Source organism: Elephas maximus, chromosome 7 (genome assembly GCF_024166365.1).
Source record: "Elephas maximus indicus isolate mEleMax1 chromosome 7, mEleMax1 primary haplotype, whole genome shotgun sequence".
NCBI classification, from domain to species: Eukaryota; Metazoa; Chordata; class Mammalia; order Proboscidea; family Elephantidae; genus Elephas; species Elephas maximus.
The window spans coordinates 59,861,374-59,877,232 of record NC_064825.1 but is presented as its reverse complement, the minus strand read 5'-3'; the positions used below and the strand labels follow the sequence as shown (position 1 = coordinate 59,877,232).

Genomic DNA, 15,859 nt, shown 5'->3' with positions numbered 1-15,859 from the left:
AGTGAAGAGCCGGAGGCCATCCTTGGGGGAGCTGCTCCTGCGGCACGCACACAGTCCAACCAGGGCCCGCCAGGCGGCACAGTTGGTCCTTCAGCCTGGGCGAGACGGAGCAGGACTTGGCCTAGGTGGGGGCTCCCCTGGGGCTTCAACTCCAGTTCTGCTCCCCCGGGGCGGGGCCCCTGAGCGCCAAGGTGAGGCTCTGCGTGTCAAGAATGCTGTCTACTGTGCAGTCATTTTCCCTGAGTTTCTCAAGGAATTGGCTGCCATCTCCCAGGCCCATGCTGTCACCTCGCCTTTCTTGTTGGATACTTCAGAGGAGGGTTCTGCCCCTTCTGTTTCAGGCTTTGGGCCCCTCAATCCTTAACTCTCTTCCATGGACAATCAGGGCCGTGGGTGGCCTGGGTTGGGGCCAGGGCGCAGGCTCCTTTTTGTTTGGAGGCAGTGGCAAGAGGACTTTTTAATTTATTTCAGAAGAACTGTTTTATGGAGAACTTATTGCAATATGTATAAAAGGGAAATCTCTATTCTGTGCTCATTTTCTTTCCCACCCTTTTCTGTGGGGCTGGGGCCCCAAGAAGGCTGTACATGGATGGGGAGATGATTAGGGGTTATTTTTTCTCTGGTGAGGACATTGATGCCAAGTTTCAAGGTTCCTCTTATGTCACATGTGCCATCCCCTCAGAGGCAAGAAAACTGTGGAAAAATGTAGGGACTCTCCCCCTTCCTCCAGACCCCAGAAGGAAGAAGCAGCATGGGGCCAGGATGGTTTGGGGGAGCAGCAGCTGGTGTTTATTGGGAACCAGTATCCCTATGCCAGATCTTGGGGGCCTTGCCCCCTGCATCTCTTGCCTCAGCCTCAGTCGTCGCTGTCGAACTCCGAGGACAAACCCTGCAGCAGGGGCAGGGACATGGAGTGCCGGTCGGGGTCCCCGGGGCCCCCACCCTGGGCTCCTGGTGGGGGGCTGCGGGGGCTGAAGAGCCAGTTTTCTGCCGGGGTTGGGGATATAGTCACAGCTTGACTCATGCCCTGGTCTTTTGCCTCCCTACTCCCTCCATTTGGACCTCTGTGTTGTCCTCACCCCTCGCCAGGGCCATGCTTCCGTCTTGCCCTTCCCTGGCTCCCTCCCTCACTTTCCCTCACCAGGGTCCAGTACACAGTCATGGGTGCTCCACACATTCCTGGGCTATACTCCCCATGTCCTCTCCCTCTCTGCCTTGTCCCATCCCTCATTTCCATTTCCCCTTGTAGTACCTGACAGCATCAGTGGTCCCCTCCGGAAGGGGTTTCGGCCCTTGTAGGAGAATCTGGTGGGTCTGCCCTCTGGCCCTTCCTGGGGAGGTGGTGTCGATGGGGTTGGTACAGGTGGGGGTACAGCAGCAGCTTCGGGGATATTAGCAGGGGCTAATGTGGGCGCCAGAGGTGGCATGATGCTAAGGTTGGGTCTGACCCAGTTGGCCCCATGGGGCAATGGGTCCTTGTTCAGGGGCTTCTGTGGTCCCAGCACACCCTTGGGCTGCAGTGAAAACTTGAGGCAGGAGAAGGCAATAGGCAGTGACCGCTGTAACCGAAGCAGCTGGGGCTCACGGGCCGTGGGCAATAGCCCCAGCTGCAGCCAGGAGCAGGAGAAGACCTGGTAGATGACATAGATGCTGTGGGTGCCTCGGAGCCAAGAAAGAGTCTGCTGTAGGCTAACCTGCCCTGGTGGTAGCAGCAGGAAGGCCACCTTCTTGTGCAGACCACCCAAATGTAAGCGGATTCGGCAGGGCTGTCCATCCAACAGTCGCATCTCTTCATAGGTTATCTCTGCCCGGTCATTTGGTGAGTATTCTCGAGTACAGTAGGCAAAAGTACCCTCAGACCCTGTCTGCTCCAGGAGGCTTGGCAGTGGCCCCACTGGTTGCAGTGCCCGCCGACCCTGGCGACCTGGCAAAGCCAGGCGGGTATGGGCTGGGCGGGACTGTTTCACTAGCACCCCCAGTAGGTCATAGCAGGCTGCATCCGACAGGAAAGGTACTGCCACTACGCCGGGCCCAAAGCGCTCCTCAATGACCTGCGGGTGGCCAGTTTATAGGTCAGGGACTGAGTAAGGGTCAGAAGTTAGCTTAGTAGCCTACTCTAGACAGATCTTCCCGCTGTTCAACTACATCTCCACAATGTACTCAAATTATCCTACTTCCGGCTTATCTCCCAGTTTTCTTCTGCAGCAAAACGGAATGTCTGTGTGCCAAATTCTGCTAGATACAGGGAATACATAAAAGGGTGACACTTTGTTCTTGTCCTGATATAGCTCATTTAGTGGGGGAGACAAAAATTAGTTAAATGAAATACTACGCAGCAGGGTATGGAGATGACAGAAGTGGTTAACAGTCTTTGTCTTTGATGGAAAGGGGACCAAAGATGGTTTCTAAGTGGTAATACTTGAGCTTTGAAGGAATTAGTGAGGCAGAAGAATGGTCAGTTCAGACAGGGGACAACCAGTAAAAACATCTGAACTCACAAACCACGAGGGGCACATTCAGGAACACATAATTAATTTCATATTACTGAAATGTAGGGTATGAAGAAGGAGAGGCAGACAGGAACTCGATTACGAAAGGCCTTGTGATTTGCTATTGTGACTGGAATTTTATCCTGAGGGGAATGGGAAGGAAGCCACTTCAATGGCTTTGGGTAGGAGGGAAGTATCAGTTGTTTAAGAAAGCAAATTTTGAATAGGAAGGCATGAGATAAGGAGAGGTAGAGAGATCAGTTAAAGTACTGAAAACTCCGGGCAAGAGATGATGAAGACCAGAACTGAAATAATGGGTGAAGATATTAGAGAGATTTAGGGTGTAGAATCACTAGAATTTGATCACGGATGGATTGTGGGGAAAGGGATCCTCAAGGATCATTCCTAGGTGATTGGTTAGGTGGGTGATGTCATTAACCGATAATAGGTACACAGAAGTAGGTGGGGAATGTCTTTTCATACATGGTATTTATAACCCTCTAGTTCTACTCTTCGATGACACTGGGTTAGCATACATTTGCCCTGTCTTCAGGGGTTATAAAAAGATAGTTCTTTCAATGGAATCTGAGACCTCATCTTTGTAATGCTAATTTTACCACACTTTTAGGGATTCTAGTTTCCCTTAGTTTTTGTCCTTGTCTTGGCCTTTTTGGGCTTGGTAACCTAACTCTGGAAACACTGCAAGACCCTCTCTAGTAATTGTACCTAGGTTTTATGGTTTTGACCTGTCCAGGATATTGTTGGCTGAGATTTCTGGCTCTGTGTTCTGCTAGGGAGAAGGGGCACATAAAATTCCCTCTTTGGGCCCTTTTCATGTTTGAGCCCTGTGCCTAAAGTGGTATACTCCCTACCCCCAGCCACCAAATCCTACATGTCTGTGTACCTCCTCATGGCATTGACTGCTTTGCTGGCCTGCTGGTAGAATTCCCCATTGTTCCTTTAGGCTGCTCTTTCTGTTATAAAGCTGTTTTTGAAGTGCTGCCCTCTAGCTTAAGAGGAAGGTAGCTTTCTGATTTGAGTTGTTTATCTACTGTGGACAAACTGAAGTAGCTAGAAGGTTGTGATCTTTTGCCACCTGGCCAAGGAAATAGGTATTTCTTGATATTTATGGAGGAATCTCCCTCCCATTCCTTCTCTTTGCTTCACTGAGACATGGAGCACTTTTCTTCTGGGTGCCTGAAGAACAGGGCATTAAGTTTCCAGCTAGGTTTCCAGGGGTGAAAGCAGAGCACCAGTGGGTTGGGCATTTTTAGATAGAGTGCTGTGCCCCATGACAAAGCATAGTCACCAAGTGTAAATCCTGAAGCTTACTGTTTACGTCTAGCCTCCTTCACAAGTAAGACAAATGGAAATATCTCCAGGAGAGGCCCCTGTAGTGAGGAGTATGACATTTAAAATATCTGGTGCTTATGGTCCAAGCTTCTGATAAAAGGGTGAGTTCCTGCCTTACCTGGAGATTTTTTTCTAGTATATAGGCATTGATTTTCCATGGAGGTTTACTAGGTCCTCTTACTTTTAAGGGCCCCAAAGGCCCCAGTGGTTATCCTAAAATAGGGAAAATTGAGGAGCTTAGTTCTTTGCTGGGATGACTGTTTCTTGCTAGAGTCACCGTCTGAGACTACTACCAGCTTCCATTGAACTTCTACCTCTGGGCTCCCACCCACTGCTGTGCAGTTGATTCCCACTCATAGTGACCCCATGGGGCTTCCAAGGCTGTAAATCTCTATGGAAAGCCACATCTTTCTCCTGAAGCCGCTGACCTTTTGGTTAGCAGTTGATCACTTTAACCACTGCCCCACCGGGGCTCCTTATCTGTGGGTCCAATTCTATGAAACTTAGAGACCTTGAAAATTTAGGTCTTTTAAGGGCAGCTCGGAGCCCTGGTGGCACAGTGGTTAAGAGTTCTGCTGCTGACCAATACATTGGCCGTTTGGATACACCAGCCACTCCTTGGAAACCCTATGGGGCAGTTCTACTCTGTCCTATAGGGTAGCTATGAATTGGAATTGATGGCAATGGGTTTTTTTTTTTTTTTTTAAGGGCGGCTCAGGAGGATGATGGTGGAAGATTGTCTTCCTGGATATATCCTGTGTAGTTTGAATTCTGAAGGGGGAGCTCTTGAGCCACATTCTGTTCATCCAGATATTCTACAACATGCCTAATTGTCATCAGTTGTAGAGAGGTTTTTGTTTTGTGTAGAGAGGAAACCAGATCACTCAAAGATGACCTACTTGGAATTTGCCACATTCCACCCGTGATTTATCCTGCACTTCTCTACCCTGACTTCTTGACTGTTTGCCATTTAAATAGGATAGGGAGTTTTTCTGAAACTTGGAGATGGTATAACTTTCTAATAGTTGAGACCCTATTTACTTTTACCCTAATTCTGATTGATCTAGTCCAGAACCAACCTTCTACACTGTTGAGACTAGCTTCTCTAATACTTGGGAGAATCTTGGCTGTCTTGTTTCTGCTTCTCTGGGAAGCTGGCCTTTGCAGCTACTCCATTTGGAATGGCAGCAACATGCCATTAAGGCTGCTTTGAGTCTGGTAGGCACTGCTTTAAGATGGTTCTGTTAAGCTTTGTGTCTGCCTTCTGTGTGTGCTTTAAATCCCATAGCCAGAGCCTGATCCCTAAATTCTCCAACCTGAGAAATTTGCAGCCTGCAACTGACAAGTTATTTGGTGGAATTTGTTGGACTCCTGCATCCCAGGTACAGCTGAGATCTCCCTACTCCTTGAAATCTCCATATTTGGCCTACAACCCAGATGTCTCATTCTTTGGAAATTAAGGTAGAGGGAAATATCTGAAGAGTTGAAGGTAAAGAACATGTTCTTTAAAACACTTAAAGGGCCTTTCCTGATCAGCCCTTATGCCTTTTCAGCCTCGTTTTCACCACTACCTCTTTGAATTTTACACTAGCAGACCACTTACAGTTCAAAAATACGTATTTTTCTTTTTTCTCTCCTGGCTTTTGTACATGCTCTACCTCTTTGATTAGTACATTGTTCACTCACCCTCCCTTCTGCTTATTACCTTACTCAGGTATTTCTTAAGCACCTTTTATGTGTCAGGTACTTCTCTCCCCCTTTGTGTGAATAACTCCTACTTGTCTAGCTAGGATGTCACACTCTTTAGGAAACTTTCCTGACTTAAGACTTATCCTTGATTAGCTCCTCATGTTTCTGGTCTCATACCCCCTTATTTACCCACCTTATCCTTGATGAGGGTCCAGGTAGCATCAGCTTCATCTAGTGTCAGCAGGTGGGGGGTACCAACCAACATGGTGTGGTATGGGGTGTGGGAAGGGTTGGGCACGGTGGTGGCTGCTGCAAGAACCCCAAGCTACCCAGGGAGGTGAGGCCCCCAACCTTGGGCTCTGATCTACTGCAGCATGAGGTCATAGAGGTCTAGCTAGGTGATGAGTCCTTGGGTAGGGAGAGGACAGTCACTTCCTTACCCTTACTATACCTACAGCCCAAGTCCATACTCTTGAGTCACCTATTCATTCCACTGCTTTAAGGAAGGAAAATGCAGGTATCATAATTCTTGGTCTGAGTTCTTTAGGCAAACAGGATCAGGCCTCTCTTCTGCCCTGAAGAGATTTTCTATCTTGTCAGCAGCAGATGCCTCTTTAGTGAGGTTGGATTAAGGTCTTAGAGGACTGTGGGAGAAGTATAGGTCAGGACTTACACAGAGAACCAAGCAGTGGTTCTCAGCCTTGGCTGTGCTTTGGAATTGCCTGAGGACTTTAAAAATTACTGATGCCTGGGTTCTACCCTCAGAGATTCTGATTTAATTGGTCCAGGGTATGCCTGGGTATCAGGATTTGTAAAAGCTCCCCAGGAAACTCTCATGTGCAACCTAGGTTGAAGCCCATTATTAATGGATGGGTTATAATTACAATGAAAGCCAGATGGTGTGTAGGGGGTTGTCATGTAGAGCAGTGACAACTTGGAGAGTAAGAATCTAATTGGGATAATGTTGCCTTAGTAACTGGAGGGAGCTTTCAGGAAGCCAGAATTACCCAGCTATATTTGAGGAAATTTTCCTTCATGTTCCACTCCCTGTCCTAGGTTCATCTGTGTCTAGTAGCTGTTCTCCCTCTCCAGCCCTGATCTTTGTGATTTCTCCTTGTGTCTCTGTCCAGAGATCACAACCTGGTGTTTTGCTGGTGAAGAAGAATTGTTCTTCTCTGTGGAAGAACCACTCTAAAGGTCCTTTTCAGTAGCTACTCTCCCACTCCTCCCCATATCTGTCCAAGGAGTTCTGAGTCCCTCTAGAAAATCTTCTGTGTGCTGAGGGAGACCTCTTGCATATATCCTTCCCTAACCTAGAATATACGGTTATTTCACAAAGGTGGCAGTAGCCTAAGCTGGCTGGTATGGAACGAGTGTAGAGGCACAGGGAAGGGTCTTACAGTGGTGGGAAGTAGGATTGTCAATATGTGACTGAATGGCCTCAGAGGAAGGCAGGTCTACCTAGGCAGAGTCAATAGTGTGGGTGCCAGGTCTTTGAACAAAGGTTCTACAGTGGGTGTGGGTCTATAACCCAAGAGAGGAATGAATAATATCAAATATTTGTTGAGCTCTTGTGTACTAGGGGCTGTGTTGGATACTATGCATTATTTTAGTTAATTCTTGCAGTAACCTAGAGAAGTAAGTACTATTATTACCCAATTTTAAATGTGAAGAGACTGAGGCTCAGAGAGGTTAAATAAGTAGCCCGAGGCCGTACAGTGAGTTAATGGATGATCTGAGATGCAAATCCAAGTCTGCCTAATTTCAACTTTGACAAACAGTAGTTCTTCTTGGAGAAGGGAGAAAACATGTTCCTTCTGCTCGCCTTGGTGTGTGATGAGAGGGATGCATACTAGATAGAAAGCACAGACTGGTGTAGTAAAGGAAAATGAACAGGATGAGAGGAGCCACAATGGACCAAACCTTATTTAGAAACCCTGAGTTTTTTATTAAGACAAGCGGAACCAAGTGTATTCCTCCTACTGCCCGGTTAGCTCATTTTATATTATGGTTGACCAGGAGAGACCACCTGGTGTAGTACAGTTGGCATCTGTATTAGTCTCTTAGGGCTGTCATAACAAAATATCATAAACTCGATGGCTTATAGAAACAGAAATTTATTGTTTCACAGTTCTGGAGACTGGGAGTCCGAGATCAGGTTGTGTTGATTCCTTCTGAGGCTTTGAGGGAGAATCTGTTCCATGCCTCTCTCCCAGCTTCTGGTAGGTCAGGGCATTCCTTGACTTGTAGTTGCAGTGTCACATGATGCCCTTCCTCTGTCTCTGTGTCTCTTCTCTAATTTTATAAGGACACCAGTATGATTGGATTAGGACCCACCCTGCTGTGATATGATCTCATGTTAACTGATAATAACATCTTCAGAGACCCTGTTTCCAAACAGGATAATGTTCACAGGTGCCAGGGGTTAGGATGTCCACATATTTTTTGGGGGGACATAGTTTAATCCGTATCAGCACTTGGTTCCCTCCAGAAAGGAATTCTGATTGAGGTAAACCGCAATAGATACATGCATAAGGATAATGGCCACAGACCTGGGGCAAAACTGACAGTTCAGTGCGAAAAGACAGTAGAGGTACAGAGACAATGAAAGTTATTTAAAACAGGCAGGGAATGATGCACACCCAGATCCTGAGAGGGCTTCAGGATGAGAAGAGGATAGATGAGGTAGGTGCAGGGTAGTGAAATAGGATAAGGAAGTACTGATGAGCTTCTCAGCCAGCAGTCAGTCCTACCCACACTTTCTGCATCTCTTCCTGTCTGATTACCATGATCCTCTTAAAAAACCCAAACCTGTTTCCGTTGAGTCAATTCCGACCCATAGCAGCCTGATAGGACAAAGTAGAACTGCCCCGTAGGGTTTCCAAGGAGGGGCTGGTGGATCAAACTGCTGACCTTTTGTTTAGCAGCGGAGCTCTTAACCACTGAGCCACCAGGGCTCCACCATGATTCTCTTCGCTCCCTAAATTCCACACTGCCCCATCTTGACGTCAAGTAAGTTTGCCTTTCCTTTGCCTTATAGAATCTGAGACTGAAACAAAGTTACTAAAGGAAAACATAAGTGAGTCCTAGATGGAGTTGGTGAACCCAAGGTCTGGGCTGTTGGGACCATATCTTAATCTTGGAGTTTGCCTCTGGTGTGGCATGTCCCTGGGAAAGAGGCACAGATCATCTGCAGTTTATCTTTGGGGTGACTGGGGTGGGGAGTGTGAGGGGAACAAACTGACGGTGCCTGTTTATCCAGAGAACATGAGGCTCTCAGTGAGAACCTGTAGGGCAGTAAAGAATAGTGTTGACAGCAAAGCTTTTGGAGTGATAAAGAGCCCTAACAACTCTCTTCACTTTTCTCAGCCTATGGGGATAATCATACAAGTCTGTAATCGCTACCTGAAACCTTTGGGGACAGTTGGGTTCTGGAATTCAGAATTTTTCAGATTTTAAAAGGGAGATATAATGCATGTATCATATATTAAGAAATACCTCAGTGGGATTCAGGGCAGTGCCCTGTAATCAGACACATCAGTATTTTTGCAGCTAAATTATGAGTAATCACACTAAGTGAGATAAAGACTATAAATAGGATTTTGATGGTTCAGGTCAGGTTTTGGGTCAAACTTATTGTTTCTTCAGAGTTTTTCTATTTTGGAATTGTAGATGAGGGATACGGGTTTATAATTCTTCTCAGGTGCTGTGAGGAATGAGTGCTGGTAAAGTTTGCTGAACACAGCATGTGGTAGGTTTGTGTGCAATCTCAATTCGGAACAAAATACGTAAGTCCAAGGTGGTGGATTTTTGGCTTGAAGGAAGACGGTTCTCACAATGGACAATGTTCAGCTTCGGAACCAGCTGCCTTGGGGGAGTTGTGAACAACGAGAAGGGCGAAGGTGCATTAGGACAGAGGCTTCCTGTGTTGGGAGGAAGAGAACTTATCACTTATGAACATTGGCTGCATATGATTTCCCTGTTCATGTAACCAGAGGGGAAAGGCAAAAAGTGGTGTGCACGAGTGTTTGTGTGGCACAGAGTTGTCACACGTACATTTCTTTATAATAACATTGTAATAAACATCTTAATGCATACATGTTTGTTCACATCTCTAATTATTTTCTCAGGAGAGATTTATTAACAGGAAATCGCTAGGAGAAAGTTATGCACATCTTAAAGACTCGTAACACACATTAGGAGAAGAATTTTGTCACAATTATCCACAAACATCATTGCCTGGTGGGCTTTTTAACTCTGAACTTTATGAAAAAGATTTGTCTTGAGAATGATTGATCCCATACTTCACTCGGGTTGAGAGACACTGTAGATTTACCACTCATCCACTTGGCTTTAGTGTGATGGCACCTCTGGAAATCTCTGGGAGCTTCTGGGCTATCTCTTCAGTTCCTTGCTAATGAGCACCTATTAGCAACCCTGGAGATGGTATCACCTGCCTTTTCAGATATGCAGCCTACTGTGTGACACCATCATACCTGGTCCAGCTATCTGGGCTGGGTTGCTCCTGGCTTCAGGTCTTCGGCAAACTCCAAGCCTGTGGTCATGGTAGTTTCTCAGAGAGCTTGGGTCTGCCCATGCAGCCCGCAGCTTTCTCTGCCCTTATAATGGTGACTCCTTGCCTTCTGCCTGAGATTATACTCACTCTGAACTTTCATGCTGGTGTGAAAGATCTTTTGCTGTGCAAAGTCCTTTCCACAACAAAAGATCTTAGCTGAAAATGAATCCCTTGTTGGACAGCATCGTGACACTTTCTGTTTAATATCTCTAAATAATCTCAGGCAGTGGCAGCAGTGTGAAATATCCCTATTTCATCATCTGCACTAACATCATGTGCTTCCAGTGATGTTGGCTAGGACAAATGGGGATGTTAATGGAAATTTTATTTGGGGATTGTACATTCTTGGCTGAGGGTGCAGAAAAGGGGAGACTGGCAAAAGACCATAGGGACTTTGGACCAAGACAAGCAAGTGACAAGGTTACAAAGATATTTTGGGATATCAAAGTTTCTTTCAATGGGACCTATAAGCCACAGGTCCAGGGAGAGAAGTTCTAACTGTTTTTATTGTTGGGGCTTTAGGGAGTAGGAAGCTAGTGATTACTTGTGAGACCAAGAGGATTCTCTGAACTGGGAATGTTTTAGACTAGTGTCCTGGCCAAATTGGAACCCCAGGGCATATTATCTAGATTCTCAGAAGGTAGGGAATAAGCCTATATACCTCCTTCCCAGGGGATGGGCTGAAAACAGAATCTGGCTTCAGGAATAGAGGGCTGTGATCCTAGGCAAGTATCCAAGCATCTGCCTCCAGAGGTAGTGCCAGCCTTTCCAGACCCCCAAGTTCAGGATTTGTAAAGGAACATTTGTGTGGGAACATAGGTAAACTTAGGTTGAAACAATGTAGGGAAGTGTTCTTTAATTTCAACCTTGGATACTGTGATCCCACACTAGTTCCCTGATTTTCTTATTTTCCCTGCATGATAATGCATAGCTCCTACCTTCTCCCAAGCAGGACACATACTTAGGCCAAGGTCTACAGTTCCCAGTGATGCACATAGTAGGGATTTCACAGCAAATATATGTTAATATCTATTGAGTAATTATCATAGTCATATACAGACAGTGGGATAAAGATCGTGTAATCCACACCCCCAGGCCCCAGACTCTCCTCAAAGTGACCCTCCACCTCCACTTCCAGGCTTCATTGTTTCCACTGCACCTAAGTTATCTAGTATTGCTATAACAAATATCACAAGTGGGTGGCTTTAACAAACAGAAATTTATTTTCTCACAGTTTAATCAGAGATCAGAAGTCTGAAGATACTACTCTTTGAAATCTAGGAGGTTGCGGCCCCACCCTTTGGGATCCAGGAGACCATGGCCCCACCCTTTGAAATCCCAGAGGCCATGGCCCCACCCTTTGAGACTGAGGCAGCTCTGCTTACTGTGCTCCTTCTAACAGTTCTGCGGATCTCCAAGCTGCTCCAGGGATGTTTTTTTTCTTGCAGGACAACAGACATAGCTCCTTTGGCCTGTTTCCTGCCTGTAGAATTCCAAAAGGCAGAAAGGATTCTCTCCTTTTGTTTTTTCTCTGTCTCCTTCAGTCTAAGCTGATGGGTTCTCTGCTGTGGTAGTTGGTTAGATCCATCAGTCACAGGCTTAATCTCTTTAACAAAAGATTGTGTAGCTATGTCCTTGGTAAATATTCTAGGACATGTGTCCTTAATTTGTGCAACAGAATTTCCAAGTTTTTGTTTTGTTTCCATTTTTCACAGTTCATTTTTAAGTCCCTCTCTTTCCTCTCTCATTTTACGATATTTGGCAAGGAGAAACTACGTGGCCCCTTTAAGATCTTGCTTAGAAATCTCATCAGCTAAATATCTAAGTTCATCATTTACAAGTTCTACCTTCCACCAAATATTTGAACGTAATTCAAACAAATTCTTTGCCATTGTATAAAAAGCATTGCCCTTCCTCCATTGTCCAGTCACCACATTCATCATTTTCTTTTAAAGCCTCACCAGAAGCACATTTAATCTCCACATTTCTAGCAACATTCTGTTGCTGGCACTGTATGTATTCTCTAAGATGGTAGAGATTTCCCCTATACCTTCCTCACTTCCTTTGGAGCCTTCACCAGAATTGCCTTTGATTGCATAATTCTACCAACAGTCACTTCAGAGCAATCTAGGGTTTTATTATTAGGCACTTTAAAACTCTTCCAGCCTCTACCCAACACCCAATACCAAAACTGCTTGTACTTCTTAGATAACTTTTAGAGCAGCACCCCACTCTTCCAGTACCAAATTCTTAGTTAACTAGCACTGCTATAACAGAAATACCACAAGTGGATGGCTTTGACAAACATTTACTTTCTTGCAGTTTAGGAGGCCAGAAGTCTAAATTCAGGGTGCCAACTCTAGGGGAAGCCTTTCTCTCTCGCTTCTGGAGGAAGGTCCTTGTCTGAGCTTCTGCTCCTGGGCAATCTTCATGTGGCTTGGTATCTTTCTTCCACTGTGTCTTCTGTGCTTGCTTGTTTAATCTCTTTTACATCTCAAAAGAGAATGAGTCAAGGTACAACCTACACTAATCTTGCCTCATTAACATAACAAAGACAACCCAATCCCAAATGGAATTATAACCACAGACATAGAGGTTAGGATTTACAGCCCATATTTTGGGGGAACACAGTTTAACCTATAACACACTGCCCACTAGAACTGGCTTTTTGTGCACGTGAAGGTTTCTAGGAGCCGGTCCCTGATCTGCTTGGTGCGGACACCATAGATGAGGGGGTTGAGGGCAGGTGGCAGCAGCAAGTAGATGTTGGAGAGGAGGATGTGTACAGGCTTTGGGACAGTGTGACGACCAAAGCGGTGTGTGAGGTAGGAGAAGAGACCCGGCACATAGAAGGTCAGAATGACACAGATGTGGGAACTACACGTACCAAAGGCCTTGGCACGTGCCTCCCGGGTAGGCAGCCGTAGCACAACATGGGCAATGAGTCCATAGGAGCTGGTGATACCCAGGATATCCAAACCTGACACAGCCAGTGAAAGTGCCAGCCCATACAAGTTGTTTGCCTGTGTGTTACCCACTACCAGCTCTACCACTGCCATGTGTGCACAGTAGGCATGGCCTATAGTCTTGGCTTGGAAGTGCCCAAATTGTGCCACCAGCAGAGGGAAGGGTATAACAATAGCCACTGCTTTTACTGCTAGTGCCAGGGCTACATAGCCCACACGGGCTTTGGTGACTAGGATAGAATAGTGCAGTGGACGTCCTACCGCCACAGCACGATCACAGGCCATGGTCAACAGTACACCAGATTCCATGGCAGTCAGTGCATGTACAAAGAACATCTGGAACAGACAGGCAGCATATGGCACTGGCTGGGGCCCAAGCCACAGCACAGCCAACAGCCCTGGGGCTATAGATGTGGCTAAGCCCAGGTCTGTGGCTGCTAGAACAGCCAGGAGAAAGAACATGGGCTGGTGCAGAGTGGTGTCTATCCACACTACTGCCAGCAATGCTCCGTTGCCCAGCAGGGCCAGCAGGTACATGGGTCCAAAGACTAGTGTTACCCAGGCCTGGGCACTCCCTATCCCTGGAATGCCAGTCAGTAGGAAGAAGGTTGGGCGTAAGAAGGTGGAGTTGGGCTGTGGAGCTTCTACCATCCTGGTGGGGGTGGAGTGTGAAGTTTTAGGGTTTATGGGAGCATGACTCCTGACAGAGGAGGGGCAAGGGGAGAGACCTCGGGGGTGTCACAACCACACAAACCCATCCATGGAATGTGTGTAGGCATATCTCAGGGCTAGGATCACAGGCCTTTGGTTGGAAGTTTGGGATGGATAATCAAGGTCACAAGCATGGCTAGGATGGGATAATCCCTTGCACCTGAAAGCCCATGAGTGTTGTAGGGAGAGAAATGGGAGGATGATGGTAGTGAGGAAGGGGGATGGTGGTGACTGCTGCAGTGTCTGGTACAGTTAAAGGCCTCCAGTTGGAGGTCAGGTGAGGGTGGAACTGAGGTGAATGGTTCTCCTCAGGGTTCATATAGAAATAGTCTGTTTCTGTAGATGGGGAGAAAGCCAGTGCTGGGTAGGGATCAGGACTCAGCTGGACCTGTCCTTGACTTTGTATCCTTGGGCAGAGCCGTTTCCTTCTCTGGGCCTCAGCTTCCTCAGCTCTACAGTGGTGGTGGGACATATGATCTTAAGCTTTGCCCAACTCTAATATTCTGGGCACCAACCCTCTAAGAAGGAAGGAGAACAGTAGACAGAAAGGGAGAAACAGGAGGTGGAGGTAAATGGGATCAGGAGTGAAGCTGGAAGACTGACCTGATAGGAAAAATCCTGATGGGATTTTTGGGGGTGCTCACGTTTTTCTGAACTCGATGATAAAGTAGTGAACTTTAACACCAGCTGGAGAGTTGCGGTTGGGGCTGGGAAGCAACGGAAAAAGAGACAGATAGCAGCAAGTAAAGGAACTTCCCTTCTCTGTCTCCTTTCTTTCTTCTGATACAGAAGGGATCCCCACTAGAGTAGTTTCATTCCTGGGGTGCCAGCAGTATCAGAGGTGGCAGAGGCGGAGGAAATTACACTCAACCTAGAATAGCAGCCATATGAGGAAGAAGTATCTCTGATGTTGGAAGAGGAAGGGCAAGTAGAGCTGACTTCTCTCAGAATCTGACTCAGCAAAAACCTAATAATTGTTAAAAGGATAAATGAATGAGGAAAAAAGTACTGCAGAAGGCATGACTGGGGACAGATCTGAGCACTGTGTGTTGACAACTTCTCTTCTTGACCAGTGCCCGAGGGGCTCTTTATGTGCCCTTTCTACCTGCTTCCCTCAGGGCCCTTCCCCCTCCCACCTATGCCACATTAACTCTTCCCTGCTCTGCCTCTTTGCTCAGTAATAATAGGCTCAGTAACTCAGGAAATAGAGTAAGGAGGCAGAGATGGGGGCAGGCAAGGAGACTAGTGGGAGTGGAAAGATCTAGGAAAGAGGAACACACCCTGTGGAAGGTCTTTCCCTGACTCCCTGAAGCCTGGGAGAGAGGACCTTGCATCTGTCCCACTCTACTGTAATTACTTGTGTGTCTCTCTCTCCACTGTTACAGAATTGAGTTAGGTTCCCTCAAAATATGTGTTGTAAATCCTAACCTCTATGCTTGTGGTTATAATCCCATTTGGGAATGGGTTGTCTTTGTTATGTTAACGAGACAAGATTAGTGTAGAGTATATGTTGAGTCAGTCACTTTTGAGATATAAAAGATTAAACAAGCGAGCAGAAGAGAGATGAGGTAAGATAGATGCCAAAACACATGGAGATCTCCAAGGAACCAAGAAGCAGAAGCTGAAGAGACAAGGACCTTCTCCCAGAGCCAGCAGAGAGAGAAAGCTTTCCTAGGCTGGTGCTCTGAATTTGGACTTCTAGCCTCCTAAACTGGGAGAAAATAAATTTCTGTTTGTTAAAGCCACCTACTTGTGATATTTCTGTTACGGCAACACTAGGTAACTAAGAAACTCCCATAGACTGAATGAATTACAGGCATTGTTTCTTATTAACCACAATATCGCCACTGCTCGTCACAACGCCTGGCATGTAGTTGACTATGAAAAAATATTTATTGCTTTTAATTGTTGGCCCAGAGATTCTGCTGACTAACAGGGGCTCCCACAACTTCAGGAGCAGTAGGTATTCATGGAGACAAGAAAGAATTATTCACTATCAACCAAAGTCTGAATGTCTAGAATGAAACATACCTAAAAATCACCATACTATTGCAAAGTCACTCAATAAAAGTCAT

At 46.3% G+C, this 15,859-nt stretch overlaps 2 protein-coding genes across 4 annotated transcripts in view; one reads left to right on the top strand and one right to left on the bottom strand.

The window, feature by feature from the left end:
• FHIP1B (FHF complex subunit HOOK interacting protein 1B) overlaps positions 1-15,859 on the top strand; it is a 72,133-nt gene that overhangs the window by 27,285 nt on the left and 28,989 nt on the right. For 2 of the 3 annotated variants that reach the window (XM_049890205.1, XM_049890204.1), the window contains exon 12: positions 3-10,916. The exons of the other annotated variant lie outside the window; for it this stretch is intronic. In XM_049890205.1, the coding sequence (XP_049746162.1) occupies positions 3-364 (362 nt within the window). In that variant the 3' untranslated portion in view covers positions 365-10,916. Of the gene's footprint in view, positions 1-2; positions 10,917-15,859 lie in introns of those variants that run through there. 3 annotated transcript variants of the gene reach the window in all.
• Positions 857-5,796, bottom strand: C7H11orf42 (chromosome 7 C11orf42 homolog). Its single transcript, XM_049890215.1, has 3 exons — positions 5,725-5,796; positions 1,253-2,051; positions 857-987 (listed from the first exon to the last, which is right to left on the bottom strand). The coding sequence occupies exons 1-3, from the start codon at positions 5,794-5,796 to the stop codon at positions 857-859; spliced, it is 1,002 nt and encodes a 333-aa protein (XP_049746172.1).